At 36.7% G+C, this 22,311-nt stretch overlaps 1 protein-coding gene and 1 pseudogene across 4 annotated transcripts; both read right to left on the bottom strand.

The window, feature by feature from the left end:
- Window positions 1–4,244: 4,244 nt before the first annotated feature.
- On the bottom strand, window positions 4,245–8,962 carry LOC147544637 (S-adenosyl-L-methionine-dependent methyltransferases superfamily protein). 4 transcript variants are annotated; one of them, XM_086636804.1, is made up of 8 exons: window positions 8,793–8,962; window positions 8,069–8,264; window positions 7,767–7,953; window positions 7,580–7,662; window positions 6,457–6,517; window positions 6,179–6,294; window positions 5,399–5,531; window positions 4,245–4,833 (listed from the first exon to the last, which is right to left on the bottom strand). In XM_086636804.1, the coding sequence occupies exons 2-8, from the start codon at window positions 8,187–8,189 to the stop codon at window positions 4,554–4,556; spliced, it is 981 nt and encodes a 326-aa protein (XP_086492930.1). In that variant the 5' UTR covers window positions 8,190–8,264; window positions 8,793–8,962; the 3' UTR covers window positions 4,245–4,553. The 4 variants fall into 4 exon arrangements, with proteins under 4 accessions (XP_086492930.1, XP_086492931.1, XP_086492932.1 ...); XM_086636805.1 differs by having other exon boundaries at window positions 8,069–8,348; window positions 8,793–8,918; XM_086636806.1 differs by having other exon boundaries at window positions 8,069–8,242; window positions 8,793–8,897.
- A 10,221-nt stretch (window positions 8,963–19,183) lies between these two features.
- LOC147544636 (protein FAR1-RELATED SEQUENCE 5-like) lies at window positions 19,184–21,000 on the bottom strand (annotated as a pseudogene).
- Window positions 21,001–22,311: the final 1,311 nt, after the last annotated feature.

Below are 22,311 nucleotides of genomic sequence, written 5' to 3'. Positions count from 1 at the left end.
GCCGCTAAGCCCCAAAACCCGAAACCAAACAAGGGGGCCAAGACCAGAGAAGAGTCTAAAATGGATGGGGGCACCCTCGGTCCAGGACCAAAGAAGAAGCAAAAAGCTCCTAAGGGCACCCAAATCCTAGCCCACTAACAAAGCCCACCACCTAGTCTAAAATTGAAAGGCACCCCTCTACTCTACTAGTCTAACAACAGAGGCACTACTAGAGACCAAGTCAACACCGCTTGAAGCACCCCCGGCCCAGGACCAAAGCAGAAACAAAACTCTCCTGAGGGCACCTAACTCCTCGCCCTCAAACAAAGATCCACCACCTAGCCTAAAAATGAAAAGGCAACACCGCTAGGAGCACTCTCGGCCCGCGACCAGAGAAAGACTAGAACGTATGGGAGCACCCACGGCCCAAGAACATAGAAGAAACAAAGTTCTCCTGAGGGCTCCCAACTCCCAACCCTCAAACTAAGACCCACCACCAAGTCTAAAAGTGAAACGGCACCCATGAACTCCTAACCTTCAAACTAAACACTCTAACCACTCAGCCAACCAAGAAGACTAACACAGGACCTAGAGGTTCCCACGATTAAGACTCGCAACCAACAAAAATTGAGTCAAATCAGAAGGCAGGCAAACCCACTCAGAGATAAGATCAGGCAGCAACCCAAAGAAAGAAGATAACACAATAAACAGAAAACGAGAATCACTAAACAGGGAGATAACAGAAAACAAGGAGCACTAAACAGGAAGTAACAAAACAGAGAAACACTAATATATATAAGCTTACAAAGAACTAACAGCTACTCCATCAGCCAAACACAAAAAAACTAAGATCAGAGGCAAGACCTCTAATCTAGCTTAACTCCAAAACAAAATTCAAAAGTCCACCACTGGACAAAGCTGAAAAAGAAGAAACAGGAGAACTAACACAAAAGGACAACCAAAACAAAGAAAAACACACTAAAACTAGACACCACCACCAAACCCTGACTACTGAGTAGAAGAAATCGAAAGAGCAGCCTCCTCCCTGTCCCCTGCATTGGTAAGAATATTAAGACTATGAGTGAGTAGCATCGACTCCTCAAGAAGTCTCCTGGCTTCGTCATTCTCAATCATAAACGAGTCCTCTTGAGAACCAGCAATGGAAGTGGCTGCAGAACCAGCTAACGAAGGTCTCGACATCTCTCTAATTCTCTTGCCAGCAGTAGGAAACAATTGATGAGGAGGGATAACACCTCGGACTGGAGAGGGAGGCGGAGCTAGAATTTGAGGGGGCTCTAGAAGCACTTCAGGAGCCTCCACTAACATGTCATCCATATTCTCAGGGATTGTATCTGACTCTTCCTCAGAAGAGTCCACAAATATAGGACAACTGTTAAGTGGATGCTCCACTATCCTGCAGATTTGGCAAATGGCTCCTGGGAACTTTTGGTAGCTAATCTTGATCACTTTTTCACCATCGGAGAAGATAGGATTAATAACACCAAGTAGGGGAGAACGAATGTCATACATGAAGTGGACACTGACTGTATTATTGTTCACACGACCAAAGTTTTTAGGCTTAATGTCAATGATTTTGCCCATGCAGCTAAAGATGAAATCGAAATCCTCTATGTTTTGGAGGGATTGGGGGACCTTCTACAGAGTACATTTCATGGGTTCACAGAACAGGTCATCAGTAGCTTCAGTGAGGGGGAAGACAACCTCTTTAAGCACCAGGAGCATACCTCGAAGGATCCAAGGACGCCCAAAGTTCAGAGCATCAAGGACAAACTGGCTTTTAGGCTTGATTAGGAATGACTTTTTCCCAATCCCTATAATGTTAGGGGACCTAGTAAGGAACATGGTTCATTTTCTTTGTTTGATAATGTCTCTCGACATGGAGACATTGGATCCAACACCACTACTACCACTACCCCTCCATCGTTTTTGCCATTAGTTGATTGTGTTTGGAGATGTGTTAACAGTTCTTACACAGGCTAAAAGGAGTAAGGCATGCAATGTAGAAGATGCATCACACTTGGGACCAGTTACTTCATTAAAGGATTAGAATTTCTCAGTCACCGATGAGGCAATAATATATCACCACGGTTGACAATCTAATCAACTGACATCCGTCGCCCACCAATCCACATCCAATCTGGTGGAACGAGGACGACGCACTTTCAAATGATCTTCCAGACAGATCTCGGAGGACAACACTGCAGAAAGGATCACGGCAACCCCAATGTCGATGGAACAATGAATTGCTTTGCATGGAATTGTCGAGGGGTTAGGAACCACCCGACAAGGGTACAGCGTTCCTCACATCCATAAAACCAGATTTAGTTTTCCTTTCTGAAACTTATTTATCTACTATTAGTGTTATGTCATCTTGAATTTATTTTGGACTTAATAATTATCACATTGTGCCATCAGTAGATCCCAGCGGAGACCTTTTCTGGCCCGACCTCCAAATTAAAATTCAGACAGTTGTTAATCCTTTAAGTTGTATTGGGGACCTTAATGCAATAGTTTCCCACTCTGAAAAATGGGGCAGTGCACGTTCAAACCCTTCCGTTTCAAAATTTCAATCCTTTTTAAATCCGGCAGGCTTAATAGACTTGGACTTTAACGGGTCGGGTTTTACCTAGACAAATAACAGATTCACCACCTTATTAGGGAACGACTAGATCGAGCCTTGTGTAACACAGACTGGCTTCTACACGGTATTCCATCTTCCCCGCTACAATGGCGACAACGCCTCGATCCTTCTCAAACTCAAGCCTCAAGGTAGAGTTTTGGAGACTATAAAGCGCTATGAGATACATTGGACTGCCCATTCAGATTTTAAGGAAACTCTACAAAATGTTCTTACTATTGACATTAGATCAGGAATACAGGAAAAGATCATATTTCTAGAGGAGCTACAGAGAACGATGGTTGAGCAAAAATCTAAACTAAAATGGGCACAAAACGGCGATCTTAATACGAGAGCATTCCACACCTCGATGACCCAACGACGCCAGAAACAGGGCCGACACAAACATTTTGGAGGCCCCAAACGGCGTTAAAAATTGGGCCCCTATACGTTTAGAAATTTTTTTGAAAAAAAATGCTTATAGGTGGAATCGAACCCTTCCCTTCTTACACATAATCCAAAGCCTTAATCATTGAACAACAACTCAAGATGTGTCATAAAGTAGTTTAGAATGTTATTATTGTTTGACAAACTGACACAAAAATTCAAAACCTTTAGGCCCTCCATCAAGTTGGGGCCCAAAGCGGTCGCTTTGGCTGCTTTGGGCCCGGGCCGCCCCTGGCCAGAGGAATCGAGTACTACAATTTAGTGAACATTCGGGAGCTCTTCTCACATATAACAAGATATAGCATCTAAACTAGTAGCTCATATTCAGAATTTGTTCCCGAACAGGGCCTATCGGCCCTATCCCAACCGACATATTACACGCATATAGAGCCCTATCGGTCGAAGAATTGGACTCCAGGATACCAACCGAAGAAGAAATAAAGCAAGTGGTAGTGCATATAGGTTCAGCTAAAGGCACGGGTCCGGATGGGCTTCCTTGCCACTTTTACCAACACAATTAGGACACAGTAGGGGCGGTGCTGGTCACTTACACTTGCACCATCTTCTCTACGGTAATTTTGAACCCGAAATTAATTATACCACCATTGCCTTAATTCCCAAGATCAGGTCTCCGAGAATGGCCTCAAATTTTCGACCAATTGCTCTTTGCAATACAGTATACAAATTCATCACTAAAATCATCGCAAATCACATCAGACCTTTTCTAGAAAATTGCATAAGTTGACTCGGAATGACTTTGTACCAGACCTTCAAATTCTAGACAACATTATAATTAAGCAAGAATTACTCCACTATATGCATAGATCACAGGCCAAAAAAAGTGGTTTCGCCTTAAAGATTGACATGGCCAAGGCCTATGATAGGGTCAGTTGGCCATTCCTCGAAACTATTTTAATGGTTACGGGCATAAATGGGCCATTATTGGGCCTAATAATGAATTGTGTGACTGCCCCTGGATTCAACAAATCAATGGCGGTCTCTATCGGGATTTCAATTCATCTAGGGGACTTAGGCAAAGGTGTCCTCTGTCACCCTACCTATTCATTCTTATGGCCCAGTCTTTGTGTTTGCTCATCTCTTCATATGAGTTTCAAGGTACATTTACCAGGTACAAGGTAAATTACACAAGAATGGATGCTTTTCAGCTGAACTACCTGAGGATGCGAACATAGTGATATCATTACTAATTATTCCATGCCACAACATGAATCCCACTAATGACAAAAGAAAATGGCAAATCAAACAAAGCTTAGTAATAATACTTCCAATGACTCAGAATGTTGTTTTCCAATGACTCCCGACCACAGAAAAAAACATAGTACAAGAGCGACTAACAAACGTCGATGCCCTTACAAAACAAGGAGCCCCATGCAAAGCAACGGTGAACGCCCCAGGACAACACAGTTTCGGTGTAAAGCTGAATACTTGAGTATCTATAGAAGGACAAAATCCAGAGATGACTAGAAAATCAGAATGTGATCCTTACCAACAATGGGTAGGAGTGATCCTTTTCATAGTTCGGCCAGGACTCATCACCATTTAGGAATTTCTGATGACGCAACCAAACTTCCTCATCGTAGTTTTCAGTTACACTAAAATGCAGATCGATCTCGTTCAATTTCTCTAGAAACTTGTCCAGAGAATTTCCTCTTTTTGGACAAAGAAATATTGCCTCAGAATCCTCCGAATGTTTAAGCAAGGATTTAATCGTCCGTGCCAGGCCGTCATGGAACTCCTTGAAGAAGGTGCTGCAGAGCAGGTATATGTGTCAGGATTTTAGTGGGGCATGCCTATAACCCAGCATAACAAAAATTGTCTCAAATGCTTTACATAATCATGATCTATATAATCTGTAACAATTCCTGTATAATAGAAGGACGCATGAACATTTATGAATGTTGATGGATACAATGAGTGGAGTACATAAAAAAAAGGTATCTCGAATATTAACAACAGACTCATAAGATGCAAGTTAGTCAACCAATGAACACAAAGGTCCACTAAACGTCGATCAAACCCACTCCCCTAAGAGTCGGCCAAATAAGAAACAAGGAAGTCTGAACGTCTAAATTTTTCTTAGATGTTATTTGTCTCCAAGTCTTTCGGATCCTTTTAGATCAATATCCCTCCTTTAATTATTAGAACTCTAGTTGATTCCAATTAAAAATACAATTATATTTCAGGTTTATGCAAGTATTTCAATTATTTTTCATTATTTCTTCGAGTTCTTATTGAGGCTTTATATTTTATTTCAAAGTGTAAACCTTTCTAGACGCTTTCAGAGAAAGGAGGCTTGAAAGTTATCGGGAGTACCAGTCACTAGCGACAATGATATCGAAGGTGCTCAAGATATCTGAGACTGGCTTCTCATTCCAATGCAACATCATACACGTCACTTTTGTATCAGAAAATGATGCAGAGTTCGCTTTTATATTATGCTGAAGATCTGAATGTTAAGAACTTGACAACAAACTAGGGCAAGCAAATACAAAAGAGCGAAAAAATAAAACAACACAAACAACGATACTGTATAAATAAACAAAACCAAGGTAACATGAATACTTATTTAGTGTTATGGTCGTGTTGATACTTGAGACGGATAGCCGGATACATGACGAATACTGATAGCTACTTCAATGAGTATAAGTAAGATACTCTACGGTCTACATGCATATAGTTTACACTTGTACAAAACGGAGTACTAATTTAATGTTTATTGTTTTAACATAAAAATAAATGATCAGATAACGAGGAAAATACTCATTTTCGGATTTTTAGGTTGCCATATCCAACACCTTGTAGCGCTTTCGCGTACCTATACCATTATAGGTTTCCATGTCACATAAAAAAATAAATCAAGCAAGAGCTATGTAAACTGTATGAACTATTTGAATGAATTGGTCAAAATGACTTCGAGGCATTTCGACCTACAATTTTACAATGTCATGGGCAGATAGGTTGCCTATAATTTGTAAGTATCTCTGTCACGGACAGAGGTATGAATAAGCTAGGAGAACAATTTAGTCATACATACGGTGAAAATAATAAACACACATGAATCAAAGATAAACCATAGCCTAATTGAGAGGATACAATCAACAACTTGAGGATTTCCATCAGATATTACGACCTCTAACGCATCAGTGCTTGCTGCAATGACTAATCCAGCTAACCCATAGCCTGCTCCAAGCTCAAGGATTCTTTTGGACCTACAAAAACCGGAAACGACAAAAGTTAAGTTATGTAAGTCCTTAATAAAAGTAAACTATGCAGCAAACAAGGATCACGAAATAATGAAAACCATATGCATGACAATGCATAGAAAACAAAAATAAAGTTCAAAATAAAAACAAAAAACATTCAAAAAAGACCTAAATTTTTCTGCATGAGACAAGCAATAGTAAGCAAGGACATCTTCTGATGGCCAAGGACCTGCACAAGACAAACGTTAATAATTAAGCATATCACAATCTACCATGTTAAGAAGGAAACATTCGTATATTTTTCGGAAGTTGGGAAAACTTACAAAATTTGCAGAATGTATGCAAATAACATGTCTCAATTCAAAGTAAAGTTAATGGAAAGTTTAATAGTTATTACGATATTCACAAGTTTCTAATTCACTACTTTGATATGTTAACTCATAGTAGCAAAATAAGAATTACCTTGATGCACTTGAAGAATCAATAGATTGGACGGCTTACACCATGTGAGCACGTTCAGTGTTTCAATAAAAATTCAAAGCACTTTTGAAATTATGCAAGTGGGTTAAGGATCAGCTACTAACTCTCGAGTACATTGGGAGATCTGGGTTATATATAATTGCGATATGCAACTTTATATGAAGTTGAGTATACAGATATAGAGAAGCAGAAAAATATAAGCAGCATAAGAAGTTGACCTAGCATAGATGAATTGACCTCCTCCTTCCCTCATCCTCACTTTTTCTCAAATTTCTCTGCTTGACCGGCATAAAAGATTTGCTTGGATCTCAAGCATGAGAGATGTGCTCAGATCTCTACAGGCTCGAACAGATCTTTTGTGGTTCATTCCCTTTTCTCTCTTGTTGGTTTTCTCTCTCCCACTCCAAGAACTAAGAAGTGAATAACCCTAAACCAAATTTAAAAAGAAGCACTCCTACACAAAAAAAAAATATCTTCTTTATCTTCTCGTCTCCCTATGTCTTCTAAGAAGTCAACAATTTAATGCCTCATCTAGTGTCCATTGACACGATCCAAACTGGTGGAGTCTTTTGGATCATTCGGGAATCATCTTGGATCGCCTCCGGACACAAGGCAAGTCCAGAATTACTCATAATTGGGGATAGATATGCAATGGTATGAAAATGATCCAATTCATCTATAACTCGTTTTGCTTGTATGTTTCTAAGAACAAACACGTATACCTACTACAAAAATATGCATAAAAGAAAATGCTCACCTAACTAGGTTAAGTAAAAGAAGAAGGAACCGCGTGCGTGGTATTGAAACTTACAAACAAGACCGGTGTTGTCAATGTTATATCTGTTACAGATATCAAAATCAGTGAGGTTGAGATGGTTGTTTACTACCCTTTGGCTGCAAAATATAAAAATGATAAACTAATGAAAATTGTGAAGAGATGATGATGATACCTGTAAATGAATTAGGGAGATTCAAGGGTGTGAGAGAGTCTCACTCACCAGATGACAAGTGAAGAAGAAGAAGGTTTAGTGTTCAAATTGGGTAAAGTATAGGTTACATGGACATCTTTATGCTCATCCTGTTTTTTCATTATATCTTGATGAGACTGTTGTTGGATGATCAAATTGAATCCCTTACAAAATGTCTTCCTGGAAATATGCTCCTCCTCAAATGACTTCCCACTACCTATCCTAGTAGGAGAATGAATGTTTGTTCAATTAGAAACAAATCAAAATCAAAATTTTGAAACAAATAAAGTTGGAAGGGAAGATTCATTCAGTCCATAGAAATGAAAACGAACCTCCTGAGTCTGTTGTATGGGGAGGGGAGGGAGAATGTTTTCGAGATAGAAATGCCTCTCGAAGAATCACCCACCTCAGAGATGAGGTTGACGACGAAGATGGACGACTTCTATTTTCCATGATTCTCTCCCTCCCTCTTTCTCCTCGAGCGAACGGGCTAAACAACAGTTCCTCTGCCGGGCAGACGGACGTCAACTGCAACTCGAGATAAGTTAGAATATCGTTGAATTAAAACCCCAAAACACTCTTTCCACTCTTTTTCTCCCCTTCTATTTGTGTCTGTCTAAAGTTCTTTTTTCTTTTGTTAGAAAAAATTAGAGAGGAGAGTGTCTGTGACAGTACTTACTACGTAGGCAGGTGTAGGGATGGGTGTCGTATTTCAAAAAGATGTTTCATAAAGATCCATTCATAAACTCCCACCATTAAACTAACATCATTCGACAAAAACTAACATCCATTTGACAAAATCATTCACAAAAAAAATACATCAACTAATGATGGTAAGATAACAAAGTACTAAAATCAGTACATATAGAGATAATTTCACTATAATTTTCACAAATGTATACCCATAGTAAACACGAATTACGTAATTTGTTGAAAGAAATTGAAGTTTTAGAGTAATTCACAAGAAATATGCAGTAAAATGGAGGTTGAACTCTACAGATTTCATCAAATAATCGATTTTCACAAAACTATAGAGAGAGTAGAGAGAGAGAGGACCTGCAGTTGAAAATGATGGATTTGAAGAACCCTAGCTGAACCTGGTGATGAAAACACTAGTAACTTCCAGAGAGAGATAACCTGCTATCATGCCATTATCGAGAGAGAGGTTCTGTTGATTTGGGGGCAAATGGGAGAACTAGGGTTACTTCTCCCAATTTGATGCCGTTAGAAACGCCCCCCATTTCTCTTGAAGGCGCCCTTTCTAGGGGAAAATCGATTCTGACACATGCGATTTATTATTTAGCGGGACTAGGTTCCCACGCCGCCCAACGGCCTGGGTAGATCCCTTTTGGCCAACGCCGTTGTAATAAATCACAACAAAAATATATTACAAAATAAAGAAATCAAAAGACTACTGTTCACTTCTCTAGATAAGTAGATTACAACAAAAATAAACTAAATCAAAAGAGAGGAATAACATAAAATAAAGTTCTCTAAAGACATAGATGACAAGTAAGAAAACAAAGATACAAATAATAAAGATTGAAGAAAAATTTCTACATTTTTTTTTCTCTGCTTCACTGGTCCCTTTGTGCTTCTTGTAACCATTTGTTCATTAAATTGAAACTGACCGAGAGATATAGAGCAGATGAAGGATATAACCGAAAATGGTGAAATTTTTAGAAAAAGATACCAAAACTTTGTTAGCATAAAAAAATATATATATATATATAGCAGTAAGTGATATTCACTTCAAAGCGGTTACAAAAGATTTTCTCCCACTAATCTCTTCAGAACGGTTACAAAAGATTTTCTCCCCACTAATCTCTTAATCCCAGGATCCCACGATCTTCTCAAAAAAGAAATATCAACCAACTTATTGTAGTAGACTCAAAGAAGAAATACGTGGGTAAAGAGAAATACGTAGGTAGTAGTTATTGTAAGGATATTTTAACCAATTTTAGTTTTTATATCATCCGTCGGATGTGTTCCCAACCAAATCTCTAAAATAAAAAATGACGGTCAGACTTATCGCCTGGATAACTGACTGAGCTGTTTTAATATAATAGATGGGTTGTTTGGTCTTTACACTTTCACTAGCGACTCTGCTAAACTTATGAAACGTGATGTAAAAATTAATTATAAATAAGAGTTGGGAATTTGTGAAAATCGATTATCAAAAGGGAAATTTTATAGGCAATGTCCAAACTTGTTATAGGCAATGTATTTTCCACTTATCACTTGGTCAATTCAATATGACCATATTTTTTTAAAGGCAATGCTTACGATAATCAAGTTTTGGGGTTGTCTTCACCCAAGTTATCTTTTTCTCTCTCTTCGAAATAAGAAACTAAATCAAGTCCTAGATGGCAACCCCGAATCCCTAAACCCTAGATTCATCTCAGCGGAAATATCAAAGTCACCGGTAACCGACGACCTTCGAAACGCGTCACCCATTGTGTTCGTCTCCTCAAACTCTAAGTACAAGTGATACCATATTTGTTAGAAACCACCATGGATGAAGAAAATTCCAAGAATATTGGGGATACGTCAAAAGACTAAACCAAAACGATTTCTGCCCAAAATTTTATTTCTAAAGCAGCATACGAGCATTCTCTAATACTTCAATTCGTGTTTGAAGGAGTAAATTTCGGCATTGATTAAAAAAAATTGATGTCGACCTCAAAATCGGATTGGTTCAACCGAGTTCGTGTGTATAGCACGGTGTGACCAGACCGATTTCGACATACTTGCTTTCTGTTATTGAAATCGGTGAGGTTGTACCGATACTGCCTCCATCGGTGTGGCCACACCAATTATCACTACCTCTATCGGTACGAGCCCATCGATTCAACAACAGGAACTTAATTTTTGTTAACATCTTTAAATCGACAATTGCCTCCACTTCGAACTAAAATGGCCGGTAGAAACACTTCAATTAAGACTCCAAGCAACCCCACACGGAGAAACTTAGTTTTGGATCAAGATTTTACATAAATTCAATCTCCCAAATTCTAGAGTTTATGGACAGATAATATGGGAGAGAGATGGAGAGGAGAGTTGTAGTGAACGCAAGTTAAGTATGGCTGATTTTGAGAGAGAGATTTGAAGAAGAAGAAGAAGAAATTGACGAACAATGTAGAACGATATCTCTTCTCTGAATTTGGGGAGGGGTTAAGTCAAAAAACTTTGACTTAATGATGGACCTAACGATATCAATTACGTCGTTAGGTCAAACCGTGATTAGGGCATTGCCTCCTACCCATACATTACCTCTAACCAAATTCGGACTTGCCTTTAGCGAGATTGCCTATAACAAGTTTGGGCATTGCCTATAAAATCTCCCTTATCAAAACTTGGTGATTTGTGTAATTCTCCCTAAAAACAAAAACTGCGCGCTACGAACTACGGTAAAAAAAAAAAGCGGATAATGTGGCGTAGGTTTTTTTATATTGATAAGCGGATTAAAAGGTCTGAATCGTTGCAAAGGAAATAAAAGACTGAAAGCGGCAAAAGAAAAAACAACTCATACTAACCACATCCCTTCCTCATCCTTGCTGGTTTTGTTTGATAGGAACTTCGAGAAAAGAGAATTTTAAACTCTCAAATGTTAATTTTCCTAGTATTTGATAGGTTATTTAGGGAGAGAAAAAGAAAAAGTCTCGTTGTATGGGCCAAAATACGTTACCAGGAGCGTCCCTAGAAATACACGATTAATGAGCTTACACGGTGACCAAGCCCATGAATTAATAACTAATGGGTCCGACCGATTAAGCTTCGGGAACCCCGAAGTAACGCCAAAATACACAAGCACTTCCAACCCTGGATAGAGAGGTCAGTCCTCACCTCTTCAGCGGACCTCCCGCCGTGTATCCGTTGAAGAAACGTTGCAATCATTCAAGATGACAATATCTCAGATATGCCCATTAAGGGGTTACGATATATGTATTTATCGTGACAACCCATGCGTTACCACCATTAAAGACGACAGTTCATCACCGGGTAGCAGTCGACCACCAACACTATAAAAGAACCGGGAGTGAGATGATACACATCATCGAGTTTTCGATTACAACACCCGATCATCTGGTAATTGGCTAACACATCTAGCTTTCGACTAAAAGACCCTTGCATCTGATTCTTCAACGACCAACTAAGAACCTACCTTCCCTCTCATAGAGTCTTGCTCTTTGATAGCGTGTCGCTCTCTCACATAATCTGTCTTTCTCCGTCTTATTCAAGTATTATCGCAATCTTACATCAGGACTTTATCAAGGACAGGACCTTGAGGAAGCAAACATATATTTTCTGTCTCCTGTAACCACTTTATCAAGGGTTTGACTGCTTTGTCAACAAAGATTTGCCTACTTTATCTCTCCTAGAGGTCAGATCCTTAAAAGCTTTCCACATCACCCATGTGATTCTCCACAAGCACATACCACTGGACGAGGCAAACCTCACCAGTGCTATTTTATCCATAAGACAGACCTCACAAGTACTTTCATATCCTCTCTCTCTCCAAGCAAGTTAGTCTACCCGTAGAGATCGAGCCCCAGCCACTCTACGAGGCGCGTCTAAACTCCGACCATTATCCAACCAACGGTAACATTTCAAGGATATCATTCACGTATCTATTACCTCTCTTGCAAGCTTACTGACTTGACTGTCGGAGCCCCCTTAGGTCGGCACCATCCCGGTGTCCCTTAAATCTTACGGCCACGTATGTTTTTGACTCTTGCCACAGGTTAAGCCCAAAGACGACGCCGATGCCTGCAAAAATATTAACAGGTGAAGGTTTGATTTTCGGTCAACGGCCCGGTCCTCTTGACTTCTTGACCCACGATCTCGACCCCTCACACTCGTGACATTTTCTTCTCACTTTTTCCCACTTTCCCTCAAAAGTGGGAATTTCATCACTTATGTTTCAATGGAGAAAGATTTTCTGTATTCGAGCTTAACCGATTTTACTCTCTGCCTTTCCCTCTAATACTCTTTATCTATTTCAAATGACTTGTTCAAATGAAAACAGAAAATGAATTAAGTTTCAACTTTTAATCTCAAAAGGGAACACCTTCTCTCTTGAGAGCTTCTTCAACGATATCTCATCAGGTTACGATTCAATTAACAAATAGAATTTCCAAGGTACAGAACCTTCTCGATCCAACTCCCAATCTTTCTTCTTCTCGAATTGAGTTCTTAGTTTTTAACTTCAATGATTCTTACCAATCAACAATTTTGGAATCTAATTATCTCTGTCGCTGATGTTGTTGAAACCTATAATTACTATGTTTAATGAAGATGACAGAAATAGTGAATTTTTCAATTTCTGCTCCGGTAAGTTTGATGATTATCAAAATAATTTCTTTCATATTGAATTAAAACCTCAAAAAATTTCAAAGTTCAGCTACTCCTTAAATCCAAATTCTGAATCAAGTAGTTCTGATTCATCTAACTTTAATTACGATGTGAAACCTTCTTTGAAGATCTCTAACCCTCTAGCTTTGATTCATTATACTTTAATTTCAAAGTTTCAATAAAAAATGGACATTTGAACAAATGGGGTGTTTTCTTTCTTCCATCGTTTCAATCATAACAATTCGGTAATTAGAGATTGATCGTAAATTAGAGAGAGAAAGAGATTGAGACAAAAGGGAAGAAATGTGGGTAGATCTTGAAAGAGAACGTGAAAATTTTATTGGGTGAACTTAAATTTTACTCGGTAGAAACATGTACTAGAGCAAGAAATTGGAAGTAATTTCTTAAATTATTCTGTTAAATATGAATATGAACTAAACCTTCTAAGGGACCATATTGTAACACCCCTATTTTTTTTAATATATCAAATTGGGTGGAAATAACAAAACTCTAGGTCAGTCTGGTTTAGATGAAATACTTATGGGTTTAAAAATCCAAATCCTCTTCACTTTTGAAGAAAACATATAGAAAAGAGAGATGGTGCAGCTGCTCCTTAGTGAAGGAAAGATGAATAAAGAAGAAAAGAGATAGAAATAGAGTTCTCTAGGGAGAGAACAAGACATGATTGTGGTCTTGAAGTCACTTAAGGCGAAAAGAGGTAGATTTCCTATCTCCTGATTCTTTTGTAGGCTCTTTCAATTGATTTCATGATAGGTTTAGTATTTTCAGTCACATAATCTATATAAAGAACGATTAAATGGTTTAGATATTAGTTTTGTCTAGAGATCCATAAAACGTTTATAGAGGACAATATTTCGGTCTAGATTAAAATTAAATCTGGTATTGATAGGTGATGAATTTGGGTGTGTTTCTTGTATTTCTATAAATGTATATTCATATACTTTCCAATGCTTCAAAAAATGTATTAATTGAAGTTCTGAGTGAGGAGTTATGATAGTTTTTGTTTAAGGTGTCAATACAATCTCTAAAGAACGAATTTATTGGGATAATTCACATGGTTTTTATTCTTTAGGCAATGTACTTCCTAGCTAGAGATACCTTCTAGTGGTGCGTCTACATTTGTTAACTACTATTATTATTTGGTTGTTCGAGGTTGCGATCCACGTGAGGATATATTATGAGCATCGTCCCTTCTAACATGTCATGTGTTATTGGCTTGAATTGTTTGATGTACTTGTTTGTAATTCTTTATAAGAGTCAATGTTTGTTGTGTATTGGTCTGAGATACCAGAAAGAGGGTTTGATGATTGTGTCTTTTGGCATAATATTTTGTCGACTTAAATGTCAAGTTTGGGTGCTATAAAGGTTTATCTTAGTTAAAGGTGTGATCTTTTTATATCAATTAAAAAGGAGAAAGATCGTTGTATTGTCAGGGTTATTATTGGATTACAATATGAGAACCTTGAAAACTTCTACAAACGTGAGGTAAATCTCGTTGTATTATGTTAGTTGTCACCGTTAAATTTCAGATAATGCCAATAATGAATATGCAATGCTTCCTTGATTGGGGATTGAGCATGCCTACCTGAGACTTAGGTTTGTGGAAATCTACTGTAGTTGGGTTTTAACCCAACTGTTTTGTTTTTCAGGTATTGATTGTGCACTCATGGTAGGCGTTGCTCGTGGATCTAGTTTGAACGTCTCAAATCTTCATTTTCAAGACGGTTAGCTTGAGATTTGGGATTTGGGGCGCTACACATACGGACTGAATTATGTTTTTTTATGGCTCCTTCTTGATATGCTAGTCTTTCTGATTAGTTATATATATATATATATATATAAAGAGAGCGAATGAGATAAGAAACTATTTATTTTGAGAGCAAGAATGATTTTGAGGTAAACTATCACCTTCATATATACTTTGCATTTGATCAATATTGACATAAGAAACTACCGATGAAACCAGAACCAGTAATACGCTTATGTATAAAGAAATGATTTTTTTTCCTCTGAGTGAATCAAACAATAGAAAATATAAAAATATTTATGGAGGAAATTATTCTCGAAGAAAAAATTTCTCAGAGTAAATATTTTTCTATTTTTTTCCTTTCCGCTAATTATTATCAAACACAACTTAAGTCTTTATATATAGTATAAATTGTCTAAAATCAACCAGAAAAGTCAAAGAAAATAAACTATTCACAGTGACACATAAACTGATGACCAAAGTGCCTCAAAAATTTGTAAAGACTTGGACTATAACATTAAGGCCACTAGAGTTTTTTTCGTTGTTACAATTGTACGTGTTATCTATAATTTTATCCGAAAAAAAACCTTTGAGTAGAGGGGGCCTTGTGCAATCTCACAAGTGGCATCCCCTCTTCCACACCCCTGAAGGAGACTGAGAGATGGAGAGAGGAAAAAGGAAAAGGAGAATGATGTTGATGGTGGTGAAGAAGATGAAAGATGGAAATAAAAAAAAAAATTCCTTATTTTCTTGGGTTTTATGAACTTACTAGGTGTAACCCGTGTCTCCAACACGGTTAATTGTGTTGATCACTTTACGCGTTTGGAACAAAAATTATGGAAAATATCATTTTCTCTAAAAAAATAAATCCACCCTCTTTGTACTGAACCAAATAGCAAGCAAAAAATTTCATCTAAATACATATTTGTTTTTAGATAACTCAAACATGAATCTAAGAAAGAATGCTAAAATGATAGTCATGATAGAAAAAAGTTGGGTTCTTTAATCTCCGGCGCTATAAGAGGCTTCTGGTGGGCTACATAAGTAGTCGACAATACTTGTAAAATTTATCAACATAGTGAGTGAGAGAAAATCTCACACTGGTTAAGTCAGTGAAGTACATCATTGAAACTTATCCAAACAATATTGAGAAAAGAGTATTTTATGAGTCTAAAAATGAAAGACATTTCCAGAATAGAACATGTATCTCTTGGTGAATCTTTGTAGTCACCTTATCAACGATGTCTACAAATGAAATAATTGGCTCTTAAAGAAAAAATAACAACAAATTTATCAACTATAGTATGTAGAAAATAATCAGAAAAAATATCTGAAGACTTCAGAAAAGTTCCCCATTTACAGTCGAGATATGAACATTTTTATAATCATGGAGATACTTATTAGCTAAAGTTGGTTGATCTCTCGCTCTCTCTCTAACAAAGGTATATATAACTAACTCGTCGGACTTATCTCTGTAACCGAAGCTAACTCTTGTAGGATCTCTCTCTTTCTTTAACCGAAGGGATACTCCTTGACTAACTCCCGCCGGATCACTCTCTTTGTACTGAAGGCAACCCTCGTCGGATCTTTCTTTCTCCATAACCAAAGGTCTGAAAAGCAAATCCTAGCCGGAACTTTTTATTTCTATGGTGTCATATCTTCACAAATCGCAGGTCTAAAATTAGAGTTTACCATTTTGTCCAATTATACTACAATTTGGTGATATTCATAAGAGGACTCTAACCCCAGACCAACATTCTTTGCTCCACAAAGCTATGGAACTTAGGTACAGTGACTCTTTTCGGGTCTCCTTTAATGTTCGGGGAACTGGTAAGGAACATGGTTCATTTTCTTTGTTTGATAATGTCTCTGGACATGGAGACATTGGATCCAACACCACTACCCCTCTATCGTTCCCACCATTAATTGATTGTTGTAGAGATGTGTTAACAGTTCATACACAGGCTTAACGGAGTAAGACATGCAATGTAGAAGATGGATCACAGTTGGGACCAGTTACTTCACTCAAGGATCAAAATTTGGCAATCACCGATGAGGTGATAATCCTTGTCGAGGGCTTAGGAACGACTCGACAAGGATTACGCTCACAACGTTCCTCACATTCACAAAACCAGATTTAGTTTTTCTTTCTGAAACTCATTTATCTAACTATTAATGTTATGCTATCTTGTAATTATTTAGGACTTAATAATTATCACATTGTGCCATCAGTAGGTCGCAACGGAGGCCTTATATTTTATTATTGAATTGTTCAATAAAACTAACAAATACAGTTCGAAAGTTTTCGACCGCCGAAGATGAAAGAGGTAGCATTTCCTCTAACTATACGTAGTTAACTTGTTTTAACCAAATCTCGTGAACAAAATACATTGCCTTCAACAAAAAAAATGGTCGTGATTCAAAGAGCTCGAGCTCTAGTGCCGTTGGATTGTATGATCAATCCACGTCCACCTTAAATTTCTCCTTAAATTAAGGCAACCTATACCACGACCGTGAATTAGATTGGGAAGGACAGCTTGCATTCACACGGGTAATAATAAACCCAGTAGAATAAGTCTTGTTAAGATATTTATTTACTACTATTGCCATTGATCAATGAGAGATTTTAAAGGCAATGCTCGAAGTTGTTATAGGCAGTTTTGTTAAAGGCAATCTATAGTTTGGTTAAAAACAATGTGCGTTTAAGAGGCAATGTGCGTTTAAGAGGCTATGTATATATATCAGATTTGACCTACCAGCGACAAGTGCTCGGCCGACGACCCAACCTGAAAAAAACAAAAAAGAAATGTCTCTCTTCTTTCTCTTCCTTCTTCTTCCTCTCTCTTCTTCTTCTTCTTCTTCTCTATCCTATCTCTCTGCTCAGTTTCCATCAATGAAACTTTTCGATGATCCCGAACTTTAAATAAAGGAGTAGTAGCAACTGTAGAAGTAGAAAGAGGAATCAAAGTGATAGCAATGGCGGAAACTGAAGAAACCCCTCGAAACCAACAAATTGATGATAAATCTCAAAGAAATTTTAAAAAAATGGGTAACTCATTCAGCATTTGGCCTCTTACACCGAATGATGCTATCAATCGTTTAATTGAAACCCTATTAATTCCATCTGTTCTTTCTAAAAGGAATGTATCTATGACCGAAGCTTCTTCACTTTCTCGCGTGAATGAAGACGAAGATTACTGTGGCACGTGAATGAAGACGAAGTTGTCTTCTGATGACCTTAGATTTACTCTAAAGGGTTTTTATCTTGTTATTTCTGAGTTTTGCCTGTATTAACTAAATTTGAACACATTTCTAGATTATGCATTTGATGATATGTTGATTTTATGAATGATTCAAATCTGATAAGAATTTTTAATGAAGCCCTAGAGTCCTTTATGTTCTGACAAATCTTAAGAACTAATACTTCAAGTAATGGGATTTGGATCAACCCTAGTTTCAACCACCATAAAATTGCCCTGGTTTCAACCCCATCATCATCAGGATCAACTCTAATATTAGAAAGTGAGGAGAGAGAGACTAGAGAAGAAGGAAGAGGAGGAAGATAGAGAATTTTTTTATATCAGGCAATTACCAAAGAAAAAAGAGGAGGCATTGCCTCTAACAATAAGTGGTCAACTGATTATGACTAAGTCTTCGGAGCAAAATATATTGCCGTTAACAAAAAAATATATTGCCTTTAAAATTACCCTTGATCAATTCATGGGAACAAATACAGTACCTACCGCATTTTACTTTCCATGAATCTTGAAATACTTCTAATTCATGCACAACAAAATAATAGTAAAATTAATTAGCATACTTCTAAACATAACAAAATAATAGTAAAATTCATGAATCTTAACATGCTTCTAAATATAACAAAATAATAATAAAATTCTTGAGAAAATTAATTAGCTACTAAAGAATTCCATGCCACACTTTTGGGTCCAATCCAATGTGTCCATTCAACTGCACAAGGTAGACAATATCGAGACCAACCTTTATATATTTATGGAACTGAAGCATTTTCTTTTAGAATTGTCTTGACAAAGTGATTTTTCCTCTCGGATATTACAATTGCAATAATCTTTGGTCTTCTTTCACACCACCCCTAAGCGGCGGACAGAATAAAGAGATATTATATCCATGTCCCACGGTGAGGTGTTCTCTTCAATTTCATGTGAAATATTCTCGTTGAGGTCCGGTAAGAGATTTTTTTTCTTCTTATTAACTAAATAAGCATCAACCACGTAGGGACCCTTTTAATAATCAAGATTGTTAGTAAATTTTAGAAAATTTGTTTCAAATTACATGTAACTTACAATTATTGTACCCGACTCACTAGAATGTCGCTGCTTGTATTAGAAATTATGTGTTTATCATTACCACTACGATACAAAATACAATTTTTAAGTTAGCAAGATTTTTTATTGCCTCTAGTAAAATTTACACTATCTTATCTTAATTAATACCTGGTTTGGTGTTGTAATATTGTCGACTTTTCTCCTTTTGTATTATGAGGAATCTTCTTTGTTGTTGTGTGCATGCCTTTTGAGCTACTAAAATTCTGAATAAATATTATCAATATTTTAATACACTATAACAAGATAAATACTTTATTAGAGACCATAAATTAACATTACCTCCTTGCACCTCCTTTAGATTTTTTGTTACAGTTTGAACAACATTCTTCTTCGGTAACTGGTCAATCCAAGATTTTATTCTTTTTTTCCGGCCTTTGTGTTTGACAATAGGTGGTTCTAACAATTGTATTTTCTCTTCAGATGAATTGTTAATAATATTTTCTTTAGATATATTAGTCGTCTCATTCTTCATTGCACTTTCAACTTCTTTTAATGCATTATGTAAGCTATTAATTGCCACCTTATACAATTCAATAGATGTTGCATCCTTAGATGCAATATTAATTGCCTCTTGACAAAGTTTAGTATATCTCATAGTAACGCTTTCATTCAAGTCACCTATCACTTCTATACTTTTTTCATCGATCACTGATCCATATTTTGCATATTTTGTCCATGACCTCTTTAGTATGTACTGAATTGGAATATTTTGAACATCTTCAATTAAAAAAATCTTAAGAATATGTCTACATAAATAGCCCGCAAGTTCTAAAAGTGACCATATGTGTTGCTTGTTTGTGCTTTTGCCTCCATACATGATATCTATTTTTTGTCCCCTCTTTCCTTACCAATTCATGCCGGTATGAAATACCCTCGAAAAGTTGACTTTGAGATTTTTGAAAGATGGTTCTTGTGTAAATTTCTGCTGCTTGTTTCTCAATACTTATTGAAAATCTCAAAACCCTTATTTTATGATTGGTTTCGTAGTCTTTGTCGTTTTCCGCTTCTCTTCTAGCTAATAATGGTCTTTCATATTCTTTGATAAATTCAGCTAAAGGCAAACTCTTTTTCAAGTAACCATCGAAGAAGGAATTGATACACTCACTACGTTGAGTTGTATATATTGCTCCGCAAAACATATCCCTTGTATAAACTGATGCCCATTTTTCCTTTTTTTGAAATAGCCTTGCCAACCAATTATTGTTTTCTAACTTGTATCTTTTTAACATTACTTCCCAATTTGAGTGAAACTTTTCAATTGTCTCGTTCCCGTACAAACAATTATTAAAGTCACGAGTAAACCCTTATGTTGATTAATAGTATGAGTTAAATTCTTCATTGCATTTCTACATATATGCTACAAACAATAACGATGTCGAGTACCTGGTAATACCCTAGCAATGGCTCCCCCGATAGCAAATTCTTGATCAGTAAGAATAACTTTTGGTTGTTTACCATTCATTGATCTCATCCATGTTTCCATTATCCAAACAAAAGATTCTTCTGATTCATTATAAAGTAATACACTACCAAACAATATTGTTTGATAATGATGGTTGATACCAACAATTGGGACAAAAGGCATGTCATACCTGTTAGTTCCATATGTAGGATCGAAGCAAACGACGTCTTCAAAGTAATGGTAATCTGTCCTTAACCTAGCATCAGTCCAAAAGAAATTTGTTATTTGACCTTCTTCATTAACTTGAATTAAATAAAAAAAATGATGAATTTTCCCTATGTTGACGTTCAAAATAATCAAGTAAAGCTTCTGCATCACTCTTTACATGTTCTTTTTTCTATTTGCATTAAAGAAATTTCTCGCATCTCTTTCTGTAAATCCAACATTGCAGTTACCAAAAGCTTCACGGACCATATAATTCATCAGAAGATTTGTTTTCATACCTGCCGAACGTATGTTATTTAACAATACTCCTTGACTTTATGTTATCTTCCTATGTGATCGAAGTTTATGTCTTTTGTTTGGGTTTACAAGATTGTGGTTATGCTTTTCTACAAATTGAGAGACTACCCATTTAGTTTCTTCTCTCTTTCTTATAAACATCATTGCTTTGCAATCTGTTCTTGTCTCAGAACAAATTTTTTTTTCTATCTCTGAAATTTTCAGATGTAGTGGAATTAGAAAATCCTTGTAGCGAACAACAATATTTTCGACCTATTATTTGTGTTGGTGAGATTAGACTTACAGGTCGAAGACTTTCGAACACTAAATCCCATATTGGATGCATATTGATTGTAGAATTTGTAAGCTTCAGTGGGAGACTCAATTTCCATGCGAACATATGGCCGAAATTTATCTATCTCGTCCTGAATATCATCATATTCTTTTTCTCGTACATCTCCTTCTAAATCTTCATGTTCTTCGTTGATGTTATCCCCTAATTTACGTTCATCATCTCTCTTACTGTAAATATCATTTTTTTTTCTCACTATCAATAGTTATATGTTCGGATTTACCCTCGTTAATGTTGACAAACGAAATTCATCTATCTCATCCTGAATATCATCATATTTTTTTTCTCGTACATTTCCTTCTAAACCTTCATGTTCGTCGTTGATGTTATCCCCTAATTTACGTTCATCATCTCTCTTACTGTAAATATCATCTTTTTTCTCACTATCAGTAGTTATATGTTCGGATTCACCCTCGTTAATGTTGACAAACGTACCTTTTTCTGGAAGCATGTTACGGAAGATGCAAATTTTTGTTATCGAATACGTTAATTACTTTGAAATCTCGTAAGGAAGAAGACGAAGAAATAATTTGTTTGTATAATTTAAAATTATGTTGCAATTTAATGTGTTATTACTTCTTTTATTAAAAAGATTTTTAAATAATAGATGAGAAGAAAAAGAAACTCTCTAAACTAAAGAAAAATTTCAAAGAAAGTAATTAATATGTTGGCAAAAATTAAAAGGACGAGAAAAGAATAAAATAAATGGTTGTTATGACTAAAGTGGGAAGTTGGGCATGAATTAGAAGTATTTTAAGATTCATGGAAAGTGAAATACGATAGGGTGCTCTTACTGTATTGTGTCTATGAATTGATCAATGACAATAGTAGTA

Source organism: Eschscholzia californica, unplaced genomic scaffold (assembly GCF_041429995.1).
Source record: "Eschscholzia californica isolate CP2 unplaced genomic scaffold, dmEscCali1.0.p SCAF_4, whole genome shotgun sequence".
In the NCBI taxonomy this organism is placed as follows: domain Eukaryota; kingdom Viridiplantae; phylum Streptophyta; class Magnoliopsida; order Ranunculales; family Papaveraceae; genus Eschscholzia; species Eschscholzia californica.
The sequence above is the reverse complement of the archived record's forward strand: the minus strand, read 5'-3'. Positions and strand labels throughout refer to the sequence as shown.

Coding starts and splice junctions, on each gene's coding strand:
- LOC147544637 (XM_086636804.1), bottom strand. CDS start 8,189: ATGGAAAATAGAAGTCGTCCATCTTCGTCGTCAACCTCATCTCTGAGG. Junction 7,954..8,068: donor CCATACAACAGACTCAGGAG/GTTCGTTTTCAT, acceptor CTACTAGGATAG/GTAGTGGGAAGTCATTTGAG. Junction 5,532..6,178: donor AAATCCTCAAGTTGTTGATT/GTATCCTCTCAA, acceptor CTTAACATTCAG/ATCTTCAGCATAATATAAAA.